Here is a 21,229-nt window from a genome sequence, read left to right on the forward strand (position 1 = left end):
GCTTCTCACAAGGGAGTTTGCATGCAAATCCCACGCAGCATGGAAGGGTGTTTGCTGGAAACACCTACACTAGGTCTGAACCGGCCTCAGAGAGCTGCATGCAGAGCTAGAAGGAGTGGAAAGACCAGAACATGTTTCGTAGTATCCTCTACACATCTACAGTATTGATAGAGCATCTCTCTTGAATTATTTTAAGCTGAAATTATTACATTTCAAAATATATTGCTTACATTTCAAATTTAACTTTGCCTATCCTGTCATCTTCAGCAAGCATTAAATAACTTGAAAAATCTTGCAATGTGCTCATTAATAACATAGCGACTGCAGTTAGGAATTAATTACAGTACTGTTCCTAAAGCACAGCCTGCCTTCTTATCCAGAAAGCCCTTGTTTCCTTATAAAGAGCCTCCTTGCTGCTATAACACTTTTCAAAACATGTTCCCTACAAGCCATTTAAGAATCAGCAAAGGATTTGGATGTGTTTCCTTCCTTGGGAGCCTGGGTCTACCTTTCAGCCATCTCTGCACCCTGCCCTCTTCTCCCCACAGCTTGGAGAAGGATGTCTGAAACCAGTCATTTTCTTACCATGTTCCCCCACTTACTCGGTTCCTCTGTACCAAAGTGCCTCCCACGAGCCACAGAAGGCTTCTCTGAGGAAGGTGAGTCCAGCTGTTTGGGCAGCCTGCTGCTTTAGCTGCTGAGGCCCAGCTCTCTCTTTTGGCACAGACAAAGCAGTCTTAATGCCGCTCATCAAAACACGTTCACCGTGGTAAGCATGGGAAAATGAACCAACGGGAATGCGATATTAATAACTTGCAAAACTGCAATTATGATTAACGCTTCAAGTGCTATTTACTTTAACATTTGACCAAGATAACGCTGCTAATTTATTTTAGCTCAATGTGAAATTTAGAGTCTGATTGTTCTAATTGGCAGAAAAGGGAAAGCTGCCAAAACCACACATTGATTTACCTCCCCCTTGATTCTGTTGACGTCACTGAAGTTGCACAGGATACTAAGTGTTAATGAAAGTTGCTTTTGGGCTTCTACTTCTTTCTGCAAACATCTGTGTCTGATCTAAAATCTTGGAATTTAAGATCCTCCAAGTTAATGCTGTGAGGCAGATGAGATGAAAAAATCCATTAGCTCATCTTCTGCAGCTTTGCAGTGTCCTGTGACATTGGGGATAGTGGCTTAATTGATCTTTACAAATTAAAATCATAAAGGAGCCAACCACTAGAAAACAGCAGTAATGGCTAAAGGAAAATACGTCTGTGAATTTGATATGGACCATTTAAGTATCATAGCCTATAGAAATAACATATGAAGCATTTGGAGAAAGTTGTTCAGCTCTACCACTGAGCATCTTCAGACTCAGACACTTATGAAGATTATATACTGACATGAGAGTGAACTGGTCTAATCTAAAATCCATTAGGCTACCAGATCTATCATTAAATCAGTAAAATCCACCTCTTTGGTCCATGGCCTGGTGTGATGCATGGATGACAGAGTGATGTGGGAGAACCTCTCACTGCCGAGAAGATATTTATCATTGTAATAGAGAACAAACTGAAGGCTCTCATGTAACATGCAGCAGAGACAACAGCCTTGGTGTTCCTGTCCCCTAAATCTTTTTCAAGAAAAGGACGCTGCAAGTACTCTTGGAAGCAGCAGGAGCAAGGAAAATGGCTTTTTTTCCCCTCTTTGTCCCTCCCAAGAATATACCAACCTCTTTCCAAAGAATTTTACTGTGTCTCCTTTCACTGAAACTTTTGTAGTCTTTAGTTTGCAAAATACCTCTCTGTCTCAAATAGTACTTTCCTAAGAAGTGGTATAGGTTATACATGGCCTGTTTTATTCCTTTGCCAAGTATGAGGCTCTAAAGATACCTACATTTGTCATACTTTATTTCTACATCTTTTCCTGGGTAGACGTTTAAAAAAAAAAAAAGAGAACTTTTAGAAAGAAAAAAACTCTTCTGATGTTAGAAAGGGGGTGAAAATACATGGAGAAGATTGGCAGGGCCGGGGGGCAGAAGGAAGAAATGCACCTTCCTCATGCACTTTCTCTTAGGACAAGTTTTCACAATATCTCATGAACAATCACCTGACTCAAAATGTGTTCTAGTGCAGACTGTTTAATTACGTGCATAAGCAGCAGGATAGGAAGATCCAGGAAAATATTTAATAACTTTTCAAAAAGTAGCATAGACTTTGAGCCAGATGGCTTCCTAATGTCAGTATTTTTTATAGCTAAATCTGATGCAGTAGTGCTGTTTAGTGACACTGGGGAGATTGGTTGGGGTTGTGGGCTGCTGTCTGCAGACAAAGGGAGAGAAGTAATGGTAAGAGAGTGTGTACCTTCTGTCAATTAAAGCCTAGCTATGTTTTTCAAATGCTTGTAAAGAAAAAGAAGGAATTTTTGGTATGGGTTTAGTCAATGTGAAGATCAAGACCTCTTAAAATTGATTAATTTGGAGTTAGCCAGCTGCCTGTTGACATTATTTCCTTCACGTTGTCAGAAATAATACAGGATCTGACAGCTAAAACAATGAAAAGTTTGGTGATACTTTATGCCCTGTATGTTGCTTAACACTTTGCCCAGTTTTGATATGACCTCTGTTCAGCAAGGTCGAATTGTAGCAAGTCCTTATTTGCATTTGTGTACAAACTTTTAACGTTGTTAAATATCAAAGTTTCAACATAATTTTCCCTTTTAGGTTTATAACAAGTGGCCCATCTGAAATCTTTATGGCTTATGTCTCTGTTAAGGAATGGTATCTACTGTGTACTATTTTAGCCCCATGGGCATGTGAGGTGATGTGGCTTAGTCCTTTTTCATTGCAAGTTGTGTTGTCTTGCTTAGGCTCTGGGTGAAGAGGGGACATGTGGACAATGACACTGGCTTAACTAGTTAAGCCAAGATAATTTGATTGTGTGGCTGAGTCTTATCAAGGCCAATCAGTGCAATAGTTTTGGAGAGAAGATCCATCAAAGTACAGACATCCTTGAAGTAACTTTCCAAATATTCTTCAAGCTTTTTTTTTTTTTTTCTTTTTATTTTGTGTGTCTTATTTTTGCAGATTTTAGGACTTGCATGGCAATGCTTTGGTAGGTCTGAGATCTGTCTTTTGGGGAAAACGAAGGAAGAGGGTAAAGGATGCCTGTCCATTCCTTGGGCTCCTTTTTCTGTGTCAGTCTCCAACCTCCTTTGCTTCCCTAGAGTGTTTTTGTCACCCTACACAGAACCCACTGTGGGCGCTATCGCACACTGCACAGCAGAAAGAGCTCATTTTATTCCAGCTTAACACTGTGGATTCACACCCTACAAGACTTCTGGTTGAAATCCGGCCTTGGAGAGCTGGCCTTCTCAGTTGGGGTGGCAGGGAAGGCTAACAGTTTCCTTGGCTGGAAGGCATCAAATTGGATAAACAGAAAACGGGGGCCTGGAGAGTGGGAAAGCTCTTGATGGTGATTAGTTGTCATCCTGCTTGTCAGAACAAATGAAGAAGAGGAGCACAATGTTTGCACTGTTTGAACAAGCCTCAGAGAGCAAATTAGATTGTAAATGTGATCATAATTTGCCTGCCTTTCTTGAAACTCCCATGGTGCTATTAGTGTTTTTCTTTTTTCAGGTAAAAAAGCTTTAACAAACACATACTTCTGTGGAAACTGAAGTGCACTGAGGTTGTTTACAGACACGGCATGCAAAGATTTCTGTGGTTTACGTTAGTGCTTATTGTATCTGCATACTGCAGGCTGGTGCGAGGCGATGTATACTGCCATTGGAAAAGATAACGTTTCGACATTGCATGTGATGTGGAAAAAAAGCTAGAGCTATCTATCTATACAAGTATATATTTAGATAAATATGCATATAGAAAATAAGCGTGTGCCTGAGCTTTTTATTGAGTTTGGTTGAGTACTGTTGATAAGCCAATTATGGTATTTTTTGGAAATGTATCTGGAATCTAAATTCTTCTGTCCTATTATCCTGTGATAATGTGCAGTGGCAGGCTGTGCCCCTTGCTGAACTGCTGGCACACCTGAGGTGACCACAACTGTTACAAAGTAAGAAAATCAGCACTTCTGTGTTTTGTGTATATAGAAACGCGGAGTAACCTGTAGCATTTAGATAATGAGTTTGGGGTGGAGATGAAGGAATGCTACTTACAGTTTATTTTACACATGAAAGTATTTCACACATAGCAGAAATCGTTAGTGTAAACAAGTATCAATTAAGAGAACAAGTATGAGCATTGTTGGAGAATAAGGTAAAAGCTGTGATGTGAAAGGCTCTCTTGAGCAAAGACAGATGACTGACAGTGAAAAGATTTAAAGTATTTTGATTGCCTTACATTGAAATCTGAACTGGTGGAAACTAATAAAGATTGACTGAGCTTAATTAGAAACCTATAGGAAGCAAAAAACCTTGTTTAAAACCCAAGTGCTTGTACTATCATATCTCTGATTTGTAGAAGAACATCAGACTGCATCCAAAGTCAGAAATTTCCTCAGTATATTGTAAAATAAATAAAATAAAATAAATAGTAACAATAATTGTGGAATCACTATATCACTATGACATAAAGGGTAATGACAGGAGAATGCAGAGAGGACTATATTTTTTTTTCTCTTTATAAAATCATTTTGGTATACCAGACAGCTCTGTTGCTGCTCTCTATCAGATTGCATTTGCCTTTACACCTCTTTTCTTTATCTTTTATGCATCTTGGTAGGGACCCACTGGTAAAGTACCCTGCTGAAGGGCCAAGGCCAGAGTGTCAACATTACCTGACATGAAAAAGAGAAAACATGTCCTAAAGTAGAGAAGCGCAGTTCTTGCGTGCTGGCTTTAGGCCGTGGTGCACAGAGCTTTAGGAATTACAGTGGCTCTTGGAGTTTCCTTTAGAAATGCATCCTGTTCCACATCATCTCCAGCAAAGCTCTGTGATGGACATAGATATTCTCTATCGATCTGCTGGGCCTACTTCAGACAGAAACATGTACGTTTTTTTGTTCCTGTGTATTTTGGATGAGCTCAGAGCAAAGCAGTAGAATAAATGAAAAGTGTTCTGCTTCAGTCAGTCACTGAACGGTGCCAGATATTGTATTGTGCAAATACAAGCTGGTAAGTATATACTTTGGTGGCTGATGCAGTTTTTAACAATATTTTAATATACTGAAGTTCCGATGAATCAAATTATGTTTATAATACAGCTGGCAACGTACTAGTGTATTCCATATTAATAATGCACGGTGACAAGCAATTACATTTCATTTTCCTGTATTGACTATTTGAGGCTTTAAAATATTTATTTGGCAAGTTTGTGTCTCCTTTTTGTTATTTTTAAAGATATGAGTACTTCGCAGGCTCATAGACTAATGATTTTTAAGCTCTAATAGAAAGCATATAGGATATGAACAGTGATGTGAAATAGATTAATTAAAATCAATGTTATTTCAATGAATACTAATTGAATTATTAATGCTTGGATCAGGGTTTTTCCCCGTTTTGTGATTATTCAGCTTGTTGGCTGATGTATGCATTTCTGTTGATGAAAGCCATTTCTCCATCTTCCTTTGTTGTTTTTTTTTTTTTTTTCTTCTCTCCCACCCCGCATTAAAAGAATATGTTATCGATACCAAATAGGAGATAGGGACTTGCTCATAGCCAATTTCCTTTCTTCAGTGCTGTCTCCATCGTCTTTTCCAATCCTGAGTACAATAGCACACAGTCTGTCACAGAAGTAGCCTAAAAGCTCTTCAAATGTGCCACGATCAAGAGGAGGGTCAGCTGGTGTCAGGAGGGCTTTGGTGTGAGTCCGTAGCAGTAGCTGGGGTAGGCTGTCAGAAACCGCTGAGCCCTAATGCCCAACGCTATCCCTGCGAGCCCACTGCCGCTGGGCTTCCCACCCCGCTGGCCCCGTGTGCTCGGGTGGATGGTGGAGAAGAGCTGCGGAGAACCTGCTGCCTAGCTCAGGGCTGAGGAAAGTTCCTCTCTTCCCCTCTTTGCCCTGACTGCTATTAATATCCCTTCCTCCAGGCTACTAGATCATATGATTTCAGCTGAAATATGTTAAAAGTTCCTCTGTTTTGATGCCAACAATAATGTGATAAATTTTGTTTGCCAGTTCTCTGGGGGTTTTGTTTTTGTAACTTGAAGGGGTAAGCTCAGGGTCCAAGGGAAAGATTGTTATCCTGTTGAATTTGGAGAGTCGGTTCCCTCACTCCCCACTGTTTTAATGATTATAGTATTAGAAAATAGTCTGTTAAAAACATGTAATCCACCTCTTAATTATTTACTGCAGACAGAATAGTTTTTTATGTGTGTATGTTCGCACAGAGCAGAGGAGATAGTGTCCCTTGGCTTTTTGGACCTGTTTTCAGGAAGTTCAGAGCGATAACTGGCTAGATAGCTGTTTCGGCAACAATAATGCAAGTAAAATAAAACATCTTTTTGTCCCCCATAATTAACAAATGTTGTCTAGAAAGCGCAAAACAGTTTGAAAGGATTCCTGGAGCAGAGAATTGTCAACAGGGCCTTGGCAAATGAGCAGTAGTATTTGGGACTCCTATGGAAGAGCTACTCTTCGTACTATTGAGACCTTTGGGGAGAATGTCCACAGGTGTGAGCTTCCAGTATGCTACAAAGTACAAGAGCTGTTACAATACCTGTAGCACATAAATAGGGAAGGACAACAACCTGGTATAGTATGGATCTTCAGAGAAGCTGATGTTTTTGAAAAACATTTGTTTAATTGTTGTTTGTTGGATGACAATACATTATCATAGATTCTCGGACACCACTGAGCTGTAATTCTATTATTTTCTAGCCAGCTAGGATTTAGTCTTCAGTTGAAGGCATTGTGTGTCGCAATGGTGAAGTGTAACGTTCCTGTCTTCAGCAGTATCTTTAGTTCTGTCAGCCGAGTGCAGTAGAGCTTATTCCTTTCACTGTGAATCAGCAGTAGATATTATTTCAATTATTTATTACAACTGCTACTTATAGAAACTGCATTAACCCGTAGTACGAGTTGCATTTCTGTAATGCTTTCTGTAGCACTCTGAAACTTTACAGACTTTTTATAAAACATGGCTTAGATTGGAAAACACTTTGGGCAGTAAGCAAAAAAATGAAATGCTTGTTGAAAGGCAGATCTGTTGCCATCACAGACTGAGTGGACAAATTCTGCGACTAAGTCGTTTGTCCAGTGCCTGTGTCATAGCACTTCCAGCTCTCATAACAGTGGACACAAAATATCTTTTATGTATATTTCTTCATATACGCTTTCTCTTAATTATCATCTCTACCTAATGGGACACTTAAAATACTCTGGACATGCTTAAGGCTCTGCTGACAAGCAAGAAAGGGTTCATGAAAGTGCTTTATTTATGTATTTCTCTTTTCTACTTTTTTTTTTCTTTTCCCTTATTTTCTGCCCCCACTGATCTCCATATTTCTGTCACTTGATCTGATGAGGTTTCTGATATGTTGTGTAACAAGATTTTAGTGATATCTAGCCATTCACCTAAGTAGTTTTTCAACACTGCTGGCAATTGAAGGAGGAAGGAATGTAACTTTTCTTCATATCAAAGAAACTATTCTTACTTTGTTTGGCAATAGCACTAGGAACAGCTTGGTGCACTTAAAAAGCATCTTACAACTTGCTGCTGCTGTAGTGGAATGGGATTAATCAGTCGTCCAGAGGAAAGAATGAAATGACTCACATGTGGGACTTGGTATAATTCAGTGTCCAAGTCCCAGATCTTTCCTGCTGTAAACCTCTGTTCCCACAGCCCTTCCACAGCATTTCTCTGTAGGTATTAACTAAATACTGTCATTCTAGACTTTCATCCAACTCAAAGGACCCCAAAGAACTTGTTATTTCAATGTGTTATCCATATTTGAATATGAACACTTTACAAATACTTAGGCAAAGAGTATGAGTTACTGCAAAAGATTTACCCCACTGCTTCTCAGTTAGATAAGACAAGTTGTTTAGGCATATCAAGGGTTCAAAATTCCTTTGTTTGAGTCTCTGATCTACAACATTCCTCAGATTATGTTCTGATAAAAGCGAGAAAGAAGAGATTGTTTGGATTTGACTTCTTGACTGGCTGCTATAAAACTTTCAGCTCAACCTCAAATCATTTTCACTCTTACCTTGAATTCTGTTTTGCTGAAAGATACGTTTTAATGAGTGGGAGTAATTTGTTGTATCCATCTAACTATGGATTCTTCTTCCAAGCTTCATCTTAAGAAGGATGGAATTGAGGAAGAGAGACTAAAAGATTCATCTTGGGGTAAGGGAACTTATGTTTTTTCCTCCTTCAGAGCTATTTCTCTCCACTTAGAAAATACTGTTTCCATTCTAATACATATGAGATTCTCATGATTTGAATTTGATGTGTTTAATAGAATTTTAAAAGGGAGGAAGAGGAAGGCATCCTAGATCGTCTTCATTTGAAGTTAACAATAGACAGGAACCATTTAATATGAAATGCCTGGCTTGTATTTCAAGACGTATTTTTATAATATTATTTTTGCTCTTTATGCCAAAGGAAGATTTTCTTTCCATTATCCTTTGCAGTTGGGATAACAGTTTCAGGCAGTACTTTCTGGCCTCTTCAGTGTCTTGTGTTGAGCCGTCACAAAAAGGCAAGCCTTTTGAAACTTGTTGGTTCATTGGTAGAGTAATTCATAATTCAGGTCTACAGATTGTCTAGTAAAGACTCTTGGATTTGGGACTTATGCCATCAGGTACATCCTTTCATCATAGAGATACAAACGTAGAATGATTGAACAGTATAAAGAAAAGTAATTCTCAACACATTCTTTTACAAGGCTCTGCAAGAGAAAAGCTTTGAGGTGCATCAACATGCTATTTGGATTGTTTTTCCATCTTTATTGGTCTTCTGTAATTAAAGTAATTCCTGTTTAAAGTATTTTATTAAATGTTCTCTCTCTGATGATTTCTTTCCCTCTCCTCTTTGTTGGAAATACTTGTTACTGGTTTTACTTCTTCCCATCTGTATTGGGTTGACAAGACACTGGGTAGCTGTGCAAGAGAAGATAGAACTGATGTCTTTACCTGTATTTTTATCATTTCCAAGCTTGGGGACTGACTCCATCAGAATTCACCTTGTGTTTGTCTGAAAGATTCTTTATGCCTTATAGGCTTGCAAAGTTAAGAAAATAATATTTTTTATTACTAATGCAAGGCTAAATAAATGGGAAAACACTTTAGATTTTGGAATAATTGCTGATGGAGAAAAAACTAATGGAGAGAGGAGACTTATAAATTCTTTCTAGACTTTTCTGAGAAATAATTTTTCTAAAGTAATTTTTGGTCTTTTATGTCTCCTCCGCTACAGCAGAATGCCTGAGCTTTAAATTGCCTGCGGTAATGAAAGGTGACATCAGGTGAAACCAGAATTCAGCTGTGGGACTAATGGGATATTTCATGGGAGTCTGGTGTCTGTATACAGACACCAGAAAGAGTAGGAAACAAGTCTGTTATGAAAGGTTAAGAGAATGGCATGTGTCCATTTGAAAATTTTAGGTAAAGAAATTTGTCTTTCAAAGAAGGGTATTAAAGGGCTGCCTACTGTTGTTTTGCAGGGAGGAACACATTGTAAGGCATGATCTGATCATGCTTCAAAAGGCCTGTTTGGACTTTATTTTTTTTTTTTTCCTTTATTTTTTGTCTTGCTGGCATGACATGGCTACTGTAGAGAGTTGATGAAAGAAGTTAAAGGTGTTTAGTCATGTTACTGGAGTGAATGAATGAAAGTAAGTAATAATATGATTTTATGGTTTAGTTACTGATTATAACTGAATGGCGTCTTTCACAGCATTCAATCAATACTCTGGGTCACAGACTGCAAAATGATTGACTCCCAGTGTGATTCCAGAGCCGAGGTGGCTAACAGAGGAGGGGAAAAGTGTGTAATGTACAGAGGAAAAATAGAAAGTCAATGAGTAAAAGAAAAGATGCTCAATAGATGCCTCTTTTGGTGACCTGGTTCTCTTTTAGACATATTCTACACATATGCAGCTTCCAACTGGAGACTAGCTGATTAAGGTAGCCTAGGTTTCTGTTTAGTTCAGTAGGAAATACTGTCTTTTTAAAAGATGACAGAAATTGTGCAAGCGTTTCCTACATCAGGAGTCTGGACAGATGAAATTATGGCTCCTGATGATTCAGCATCAGCAGCTTTTCTGAACTCTAAGTCACTGGGATCATTTTGTCTTTTCTTGAAATAATTCAATATGTTAAATTTTTGTTCCAGTTTCTCTATTTCAGTTTGTTTGATAATGATTTACTATCTATTCCCTTTGTCTCATACTTTGTCTGTGAAATTCTTAATTGCAGATTGTCCTTGGCAATAACTGGCATTTTTCTTAGTTTGCTCTCGGTGTCAGTCCAAATGCTTGTAAGTTTTTACTGATACATAAACATTTCTAGCTCAGTCACCTTATTGGAGGTTAGCAGATAGCACTGTCTATGCCATCTTGTTTTTTCCAGCACCTCAGTTTTAGATAGCTTTAATAAGTTTTCTCTTAGGGACCAGAAGATAAGATAAACATGTTTATCATCTTTGAAAAGGAAGGAGGGGGGAATCTTCTCTGACATATAGTGAAATCTCGTTCCTTCCCCAGACCTAGTGGCTCACAACATTCAGACATCCAGCAGAAGCCAAAAATTTTAAGGTGTACTAATGTAGCACACCTGCTTTAATGTGGCAAGATGCTGATAGTAGCTGTACAGTCAGTTCTGATCACATTTACTCTGTAGCTTTTCTCCTCTGGTTGTCAAAAACCTCCTGGCAGGGAGGCTTCCTCTGATGGACCTTATTACCAGAATATATTATATTCATATACCAGGATTGGCTTCCATGATAACTCTAGTATTGTATCATTGCTAACTATTCCTCTCAAGTGCTTCAATCCTTACTTAATGTTGCCAAAGACACTAGGGTTCTGATGAAAGCATTGCAAAATTTTCAGTAAAGGTAGTATCTAGTGAGTCTGGAGAAGCATTCAGCTGCTTTCAACCAGTTCCTATCACGGCAAATAGGAAGCACTGCTGTTGCCAACAAGCTTTCTTCTGCAGTCCTGTATCCTTCTGGAGCAGGGGATAGAAGAATGACACCAGGTTCACTTACCAACTCATCACATTGCCCTTGAGGAACTATTACAGCTCAACAGATTAATCAGATAGATTAATACTCCTACTCTCTGGTGATTACCGGAGGTCTGTTTTGATGACTCTCATTCTGGCACTTTACCCACTGAAACCCTTTTCCATGTTAAAGTGGAACTAATTAATTCTAGGGCAATACTGAATGGTTTCTTTCAGGTTAACAGTTCAGCCAGTTTAGTCTGGATGCTCTAAGTCCCACTGAGATATCTTAAACCAATTCTCCAGACAGTGTAGTAGGATTACCTTGATACTGGATATACAAGCTTTCAAGTAAGTGAGATCATAAGTAGTTATAGTCTTAAACATTCATAGTTTTGAGTTGCATGGTTTGGTTTTTTTGTCATGAAGATGCCATGTTTGTCTTTTAGTGAAGATCGCCGGTATTTCTTCAGTAATACTTTCAGACAGACAGCTTTCTTCTGCACAGGGATCATAATCTGCCATGTGTTAATAGCACATGTCACTCCACTCCAGAAGTGGCTGCGTTGTGATGACCACCTTTAAGACAGAGTATCTATCATGTGATAGCAGCTGAGAGGTATGACGGTTGACATACAACAATGAAGACGACGCTAGGGGAATTATGAGCAATCTTTAGTCAGGCTCTCTGAGCTTTTGTATCAGAGGCAATAATATATATTACGTTTGTAAAAAACTAAAAACCAAACCTACCTGCTTCTGTGATTATCAGATAATCAAAACCTGTGATTGTCAGATCATCAAAATAATCACTGCATTCTCAACCATAAAACTTTACATTTACTTTTTTTTCTGGGTAAGATTTGAGAGTTAAATGGCATATGACAATGTTTCCTTTCTAAATAATTTTGGTTTTAAAACTGAATTCCTTGTCTAGACATATTAAAAAAATTTAAACAATAGTAAAAGAAATCCAATTATTGGCCTCCTTTTCAGAGCCTATAATCTGCTCATTTTTTGGTATATTTTCAACTTGTGTTCTAACAGCCTAGCCTAAAGTTCTAAAAATTCATTGTATCTCTACAATGTTTGAAAATCAGCTTTTTAAAACATGATTATGAAAAATGTTATCCTTTAGTTAATTCCAGAGGAAATGTAATTGTGGAAGACTTTACCAATGTGAATCTTCTTTAAGGAAAAACATTTTGAAAGAGCCAGTTTGGCAAGTTACTGTCTTGGTTGCTAAACACCAATTCAAGAAATTCCAATTTGTCTTTAGGGTAGGCGCATTCCTACTGGAAAACACACAAGGTTTTGCCATGATTTATGTACTTATTTTGCCAACTCAGTGCTGTGATGCTCAATATCTTGAAGAATGAACTCTCTAGAATTAGGCACTCGGTAGCCTTGAGCACCTCTTTGTTCTCTCTGGTTTTATGCTTAATTGATTTGCTACTTATTTTTGAGTGGGTTTTTCGTTTTTATTGTGCTGCCATTAATAGTTTTATTTCTTATTCTTTTCCATTTTATTAGAACATACTACACTTGACTTGAAGCTTTTAGCATATTTATTCCGTATTAGATACTAAGCTAGTAAAAGCCAACCCCAAAGGACTCTGCCATTTCCAGTTGTGTCTAAAATAATCTCTATACTGTTGCGAGCAGGGACTGTCCCCAAAAACACTGAGTTGATCCCTGTGTCGAGGAAACAGTGTTAACGGTAGTTTGATGATATCCCGTAACTGAGTAGCAAAAGGACAGGAAGGTCTTGAAGAAGATGAAGTATATGATCCTCCAATACAGTCTGCAGAAATAAGGGTATTCTTGAGAAAATTTAGGCAAAGCAATGAAAATTCAGCTACTTCTAATCTCCACTAGATTGGCAGCAGTATTTCTAGGTTACATATCAACTGTCTGAGATAAGGCAGGCTCCATTTTTGCCCTCAATGTTGGGAAGGAAAAATGTATACGTACCTAATCCCTTCTCAAAAACAACTGAAACTTGTATTCCAGAAAGAGCTGGGATCATTTGGCAAAGATGGTGACACTATACTTGGCTTTGCTGACCACTATCCTTCTGGGATTATCCAAAACAATAGATAGTTCCATGTTTTATCCCATTGCAGATGATACGGCCGCTGAACTGATGATTGTCTTATACATTCCCTTGACATTGACTCCCCATTCCAGTGTGATCCATCTTCTCTCTTCTCACAATTTGTAAAAATTAGTACAGTCCAAGAGAAGCTGAATAATCTCCTAAATCTCCTTGCAATACTGCTGGGAGAAGAGGTCCAGTCTTTGTACTTCTTGCATCTGGTATCAGACTGTAAGGGAAAAAACAGCACAGCACAAGATCTAATGGGGAATTCAGCACACAGCTGATTTGAGGTACTACGCTGTATTACTGGAATGATCAAAAATCCTTAAGCGATTCACAGACAGCAAGTTGGGTTGGAAGGGGCCTCTGGAGGTCATCTAGTCCAACCTTTCGATCAGAGGAGGGCTAATTCAAAATTAGATCAGGTCAGTCAGGACCTTGTCCTGTTGAGGTTTGACAGTCTCCAGGAAAGGAGATTCTCCAGTCTCCCTGGGCAGTCTGTCCCAGAGACCAGCAGTTTTGAGAGTGGTATCTGTACTATGCCCTTCTCTTCAACGTGGCCACTGAAACACTGATTTATTGATCAATAGATTTGCAGCATGGTTCATTTCACCTTTTATTGTCACCTCATATAGAGGAACAGCAGGCAACGGGTAAGATATGATTTGCAACGCACAATTTTCAGAAGTACTTTTTTTGCGGGGGGTGGGGAAGCACTTGTACGTAAATATCATAGCACACAGTAGTGCAAATCAGACACTTCTACCTCTAGGTCTGAGAGGGTCAATTTGGTTGGTCCCTTCAGGAATCGTCACTCAAGAAAAGGCAGAGAAAAACTGATGAATAAGCGCTAGTTAGTTTCTGAAGGGAAATGACAGTAGTGAAACATATTTAGTATAGTGAAGAGATTGCCAAGGGAGGACATTGTTTATTTGAGGTTCTTGAAAGGTATAGACATCAAGGAAGAAGAGAAATTCTTCAGAGGCGGACATGGGAGTGGAACTAATGGATTGGAAGAATTAATGAGATAATAAAATAATTAAGAAAGGAGAAATTTCACCTGAGGCTGTCAAATTTGACATAACTGAGGAGATGGAATTTCCTAGGTTATACTTCAAGAAGAATTAATTCAAGAAGTGTCAATTAGCCAATAAATCATTTCAGTTAGAATTGAAGAAGAGGTCTGTAGCTTCCAAAAAAAAATTGTGTTTGTTTTTGTATGTGAAAAGATCATGGTATAGAATGCCAAATCTGTATAAATGTTGTCAACCAGGACTCTTTGAACAAAGTCTGTTTCATCACTTTAAGCACAGGCATCTTGTGGATTACTATGCAGTGAGAGCTTTAGTTATTTGTATTTCAAGTTGTTTTCTCTCCAATTTTAAAATGAGTTTTCCAAATGTTTTGTTTCTCTTCTTTAATTTGTAGTTTATTTCCTCAATGTCTTCATTTTTCACAAGCTAAAATCAGCAATAATGCAAATACTTGGGTAAGAGCTTTAAGTGAGTCTCTAATTTCTGGACCCCTTTATTGCTCTCCTTTGTATTTAATCTTTTTTATCTACCCCTTCTCTGTTATATTTCTGTCAGCCAAAAAAAGAGTTAAACTATATAGGATATGGGGTGGCTTTTGTCCTTTTAGATGTTTTCTCTCTTCATTAAGGGTTGCAGTTGGTTTCATTTTGTTTCTGCTTTTTCAGATGAGAAACTACCAAAGAACTTATCTGCAAGAGCGATCACTGGATTTTTGTGGGGTGTGTGATATTCTGCAGCACAGAGAATGCTATAAATACAATGCTACATCTATCGGTGAACTACGATTTTTGTCATTTTAGCTTCTTGCATGCATAGTTTTTCTACAGTTTCTGTTATGGTCCCAGACTTGTCACAAGGGAAGGGCTGAGTTTGCCACTGAAGTGGATCAAATCACTTGTTTGGTTAGAAGGAAAGGTAATTTCCAGGCTGTTTTTGCTTGATATTTTTACCTCTGTCAATTTGTAGTAACTCAAAGAGCCTGCTGGATTTTGTGGAGACTGCTGTATTTACAGTCAGTGTCAGGGTTAGCCATAAGTAGCCAAGAAGCCCACTATGGAACGGGAGTTACATTATCACTCATCTTTTCTCCTGTCTAGACTTGCAAGCAAGGGAAGTACATTTACTTGTTTGAGGCAGTGTAGGAGGTTGTATGTGTACGGCGATAAGAAATTACCTTTATTTATGTGAAGAAATCCTTCTTCTGTTTTTCACGGGCAGGCTGAGTGAAACGGTTACAGTTCTCCTTTAAGTAAATGTCAGATTGGTGCCAGTCTTGCCTCAATCAAACCTTAAAACAGTTATTGTTGGAAGACAGGGCGATTTCTGTTCCACTGACTGGTTGGCCCTCTAGGACATGGCTTCAACTGCTCCTTTGAAACTCCCATTGAAAAATTTTGAGTTTAACATGAGCTAGCATTTAAAAAATATTGATTTTTGCAATTGCCCATTGTATTGGTGAGGTAGGATGAGTATTGGTTAAGTGTGTTGTAGAAATAGTTTACTTCGCGTTTCCTTGCTGTGCAGCACCATTTGTGCTCTTCTGTGGCATTCTCTTCTAGTTGAAAAGCTTGACACTAAGTGGATATATATTTTTAAATATAGACAGGAAAGCTATTATTTTTTATTTAGCTTTTACTGTGTAATGGAATTTGTGACAAGGTTATTTGCTTCAATATAATTTTGTGTACTGATTAGTGTTCTTCGGAAAGGGCCTTGAGGCGTGTTGCAGGAAAGACGCTATATAAGTAGGGAATGGAAGGGTAAACGACCTTCATTTAAATGCAGTCAAGTAATCATTATCAAAGTTTTAAGCAATTTGAACTGCCTAACAGGAGGTATGATGACAATAATTGCCAATGTCCTTAAAGGACAGCTGTACCCATTTGATCACTGCCACATGCTTAAAGTTCATAAAAGGAAAACCACTTTTCACAAGCTCTAAGCAGTATTTGAAGATATCTGTTTAAAAAAAAGAAACAAACAAACCACAAACCAACCAATCAACCAACCGAAAAAAAAAAAAAGCCCAAACAGAAAACCACTTATTACAAAATGGATATTTTGGAGGTCTCTGCATGTAGCCCCACAGAATTTTATTGCAGTGTAGGTGCCAATACCAGATGACATGAGTGAATTATTACTAGTTAAAAAAACATAAAGAAAAAAATATGAAAAAAAAAGAAAAAAGTGCATTAGTATTTAAATAGGAATGAAGCAGGCAGTGCATATCAAAGAGGAATGATTTTGCCATGCAAGTGGAAGGAATGCTGGGCTCTGCAGTGCTCTTCTGAGTTTAACCTTTAGGTAACTGAGTACAAGGAAACCAGATATGCTGAAGAACTGAGCAGAAATGTGTTGTTATTATTTCTATTTACTCCTCTCCCTAATCAAAATCGTCTTGAAACATACCCACATATAGACATGCACAAGCAGAAATGGACTTTGCCCGTTCTCTGAGGCGCATATAGAGGAGCTGGCCCCAGTTTGGAAGCAATAGTTCATTCCTTAGTGTGGCTCTGCGCCAAGCTAATATTCCTGTCGTTCCCTTAATGTTCTCATCACTGGCCTAGTCCCACCTTTTTTCCACAGGCTAAGAAGAGCTCTGTAACCCTTCTGAGATGGGTATATGAAATACAAAAGGCCCTAGGGTATCTCGAAGTCCAGTCCCCTACTGTCACTTTATATTATAATATAAAATGATAAAGCTGTGTCTTAACATGAGCTAATTATTTTTGTCCTTCAGGACTCTGGTTGGCTGTTCAATAATGTTGCTACCCTGGGAGTTACAAATCTTCTAATTTTGCAGCATAAATTTATTTATGGCTGTTTTATACTTATTTGTTCTTGTGCCAATGTTGTCTTTTTGACTTAAATAGTTCATCTCCAGTGTATATGCTTTGCTGATTATATTTTTACAGAGGAATCATATTCCTATTCAGTCTTGGCAGGGTAGATCAAGCCAACATCTTTTATTCTCTGTGCGTGTACATTCTTCGTTCCCAGTGTCATCCATATAGCCATTCCCTATTCTTCTTCCAGTTTAAATTTATCTTCCCTGAAGCAAATGAGAATTACAGTTCCGGTGAGGTTTCACTGTAATGACATTAATACTGTCTGGAAAAAAAAAATTGCCTGTTTATGTTTTACAACTGCATAGCTTGTTTCCGTATTTACATCAAATCAGTTGATGAAAGTTCTTCTTCCAATCATCTTATATATTCCATATTTTTCCTTTCCTTTTTCTTTGCAACTAAGTTTCAACTTGTAGCAATTTTTGTCACTATTAACTCATACTTCGTACTACTACTTTCTGTTCATTACCTGTGTTTACATGGAATATGACATTTACCTGTGTGATATTTTGATTTTTGTTTCTACTCATGATGCCTTCTAATTTTGTCTAAACTGCAAGTTTCCACCATGTGTTCCTACTTCTTATGTCATATTCATATTCAGTAAAGAATTTAAGGGAATTTTGCAAATTGATCTCTGAGGATCTTCATTACCAAGCTTCCTCCAGATCAGTAGATACCCTTTCAATATTGTTTGTCATTATACCCCTTTTAGTATTTCCTTAACTAATTTACAGTCCTTTTACTAATTCCTATCTTACCAGCTGTTAATGCATAAGGTAACCTATCAAATATATGCAGATGTGCAGTTGAATGATTCAGTAACTTCCTTTGCTTAAAATCAGCCATATTATCAAAGAAATTAGCTCGGCATTAATTACCTTTGATAACCCATTGTGAACTGCATTCCATTTTTCTGCAATATGTGTATGTATTTAAACCTTGAACTAATAGAACTATTGCCTGGATCAATTCACCTCTTCTGCCACCTTCCCATTCCCTCCAAGTCCAGATATAATCTGGGAGTTTTAATGTGTAATTTCTAAGACTCCTCCAGCACACTTCATTTTTTTTTCCTGTGTCTATTATTTTGACATGACCAGACTGTTTTATCCAACATATCCCTTTTTATGTCTTCACAGTCTATAACGTCATCAGACACCCTTTTCCATCTATTTTTTTTCCTAAGGAACACATGCATTTTGGTATCTGTGTTCCAGCCCCAACTGCTGTTTCAATGTATTTTGCTTTCCTGCAATAGCTCATTCTAAGTCCTGCAGCACTTCAAACTTTTCCATTTTGTTTAAGAACACAAGCAGTCAGCAACAAAACTTTACAGTATTTCTTACTAATTGGATCCAGTTCCCTAATTAATCTTTTCATGAACCATGCCATCTAACTGATGATTATTTGCATCAAAATTAGTATTTTCTTCTAGGTGTCTATCATATTTCTTCCTCTGTTACTTTAAGCCATTATTGTATCCCTGTTTTCTTGGTTTCCTTCTTCCCTTGAATCAAATCCATATGTGGAAAATATGTGCTTCTCCCGACAGTTTTCCTTTCTTTTTTAGTTTACAGCTAATATATGTGTAGATGTGCACTCATTAAGGAGGGAAGAAGAGAGATCTCGATAGAAGTTTAGGGAAATAATGAGTAGATGCAAATAGTATTGCAAAAATAAAACTCAAGAGTTGCCTTTCTGAAAGAAGGGGGTTTTTTATTGATCTTTCTTTCTCTTTTGGACATTTTAATTTTTTTCTTTTTTTTTTTAACTATGAAAAGATCCAGTGAAGATTTCTGGAAAACTTGGAATGTGTCTTTGTGTTTTAAAATAACCTACCATGTATCTTACACACGAAAAAATAAGTGTCTAATAAATAGGAAGTTGGCATGGATATTTCACTGTCATTGCTAAATAACTTAATGTCAGCGACATCTTCAAAGCTTTGCTGTTTCTATGGACTCTCCAAAGCTACATCATATAAACTAAATGGAGCCACGGCTTAAGTGTGGGCTTAAGACCACTAACCTCCAAACTGTGCCACTTGTCCTCAAGGCTGGAGACTGGGACCTGGCGCACTTTATTTGTTAGTATAAGTTATTTCTAGAGAGAAATAATATTTGCCAAGTAAGTTCCAATCTGTATGTCTCACAGGAAGTATTTTTCTCCCCACAGCAAGAAGTGAAAAATGTTTGTTTTCTTCTTAATTAGTAAGAATGACTGATAGTAATCATGGCAGGTGGGAAGGGTTTGGGAATGAAGATTTACACCCAAGCTGTTAAATTTCCCAGGCTTCAGCCTACTTTGGAATTGATTGCTCTGAGTTACTGCACAGAATAGGGAGAAGGAAGGAAAGTATTTTGCTTTTTCTGAAGCGAATCACTGTCCCAGGCTCTGTGTGAGAACTGGAGTTCTTTAGAACTAGGAATGTTGCTCCTGCACTCTTTATTAAAACACACTGTCCTAGTTTTTGTTCTTTCTACATGCTCACAATTATTTTCCACAAATGGTCCATGCCAAAGTCACCCTCTTTGTACCATGCAGTCTTTACTATGAGAAAAAGTGCTGATGTCCTCTCACCATCTTCAGGATGCCCTCTTCTCTGTCCTCTTGAGGTGTAAAACTAGCCTGTTCTAAATGAACAACTTTTACACGGAGAGGAGGGGAAAAGGGCTATACTTTTCAGCAGAAAACTCAAAATTTTAGGATACGTCTTTGAACTGAACGGATATTGCTTGAGCCTCCTGAGATTTTTCTCACCACTGTTCCTCAGTGAAACTGTATTTATAGGATTATTTTAGCATCAAAACACAACTGCATTTAATTCCACTGGATTGCACTTTTGTTACTTTGAGCAAATGTTGATGTGTATATCAGCTCTGCAGAGTTCTGAAAGAGATTTAAGAAACAAATACCATAAAACAAACATGTCAAAATAAAAAATGCAATTATAAGTCAAAATGCCTTGTGGTTTAGGTGGAAGGAAGAAAGGGAAAGCTAATAAAAGAATATAGGTATATTTTTAGCCACAAAAGAGGTTTATTCATTTTTCTCTGCCACAGTGCTACATTATCTCACAGAATAGGTGAAGAAAGAAATACTCAGAGAATAATTTTTATAAGGATGTTTTTTACACATAACTAATTAACAGAGTTCAGATACTTGCAGTGCAAACACAGGTATTTTTAATAAGAAAATAGCAGAAAAACACCAAATAACTAGAGTAATGGTGAAATTCTTTGACTCCACTGGAGGTATCTTTTTCAAAGAGAAAATAGCCTAAGCCAAAAGGTTGTGAATTGTAGAAATGGGAAGAAAAATTTTAAAATAACAGTCTATGCAATGCCATTGCAACTTTCTTTTTCTTTTGAGTTCCTGTGTTTGGGGAGACTCGTTTTATATTCAGGAACTTTCTGCTGCATTATTTACTAGTTTTACATCTTTTGATATACTTAGCAACACTGCAGATAGAGATCGGATAGATACAATTATAATTCTTTCACCATCCTCTATTATATTACGTGTGGTTACGACACGACTGTTATCTTTGCTTCACTGTACCCTGCCTATGAGAATGACCTTGCTCAAAGTGAGAACTCTCCCTGATTTCAAGCTGAGTAACAGTCAATGCCTTTCAATGGGAAACTGGTGAGGATCTTGAGGAGAATTGTTGACCACAACAGGAATTGCAATTGCTCATGATTTCCTTAATTTGTACTTGCCCTGGGAAAATACTTGCTCTGAAATATTTGTATTGCTGCATTCAGACTTGATGGCATTAGGCATAATTTTGACTTTATAGATGGCACCAAAAATGTTGAATGTTTCATTTAAATCATAAGTTACTTTGCTGAAACTGAGTTTATCTGTGGTGTTCTTTCCCTGGTAGTACAGCTGTGTGATAAGAAGGAACAGAAATCTGATCGTTAATTTCCGTGTTGGCAAAATCCTTTCATAGACTCAGTTGTAGTGTGAATAGGTAAGTGATGCTTTGAGTTGATGTAGTTTTCCTCACTAGTGAGGTGAAAGTGAAATTTAGAACAGTACTTTTCCTGTATAAATGGCTCCTAATGCTACAGTTATAAGCTAGATGTCATGCATCAGCAGA

General features: G+C 37.7%; 1 protein-coding gene across 1 annotated transcript in view; it reads left to right on the forward strand.

Annotated features, from left to right (window-relative positions):
- Nucleotides 1–21,229, forward strand: part of FIGN (fidgetin, microtubule severing factor) — a 97,129-nt gene that overhangs the window by 48,302 nt on the left and 27,598 nt on the right. The window contains exon 2 of the mRNA XM_086615830.1: nucleotides 8,255–8,309. Coding sequence (XP_086471956.1) covers nucleotides 8,255–8,309 — 55 coding nt within the window. The remainder of the gene's footprint in view (nucleotides 1–8,254; nucleotides 8,310–21,229) is intronic.

This window comes from Tauraco erythrolophus, chromosome 8 (assembly GCF_009769465.1).
Source record: "Tauraco erythrolophus isolate bTauEry1 chromosome 8, bTauEry1.pri, whole genome shotgun sequence".
NCBI lineage: Eukaryota > Metazoa > Chordata > Aves > Musophagiformes > Musophagidae > Tauraco > Tauraco erythrolophus.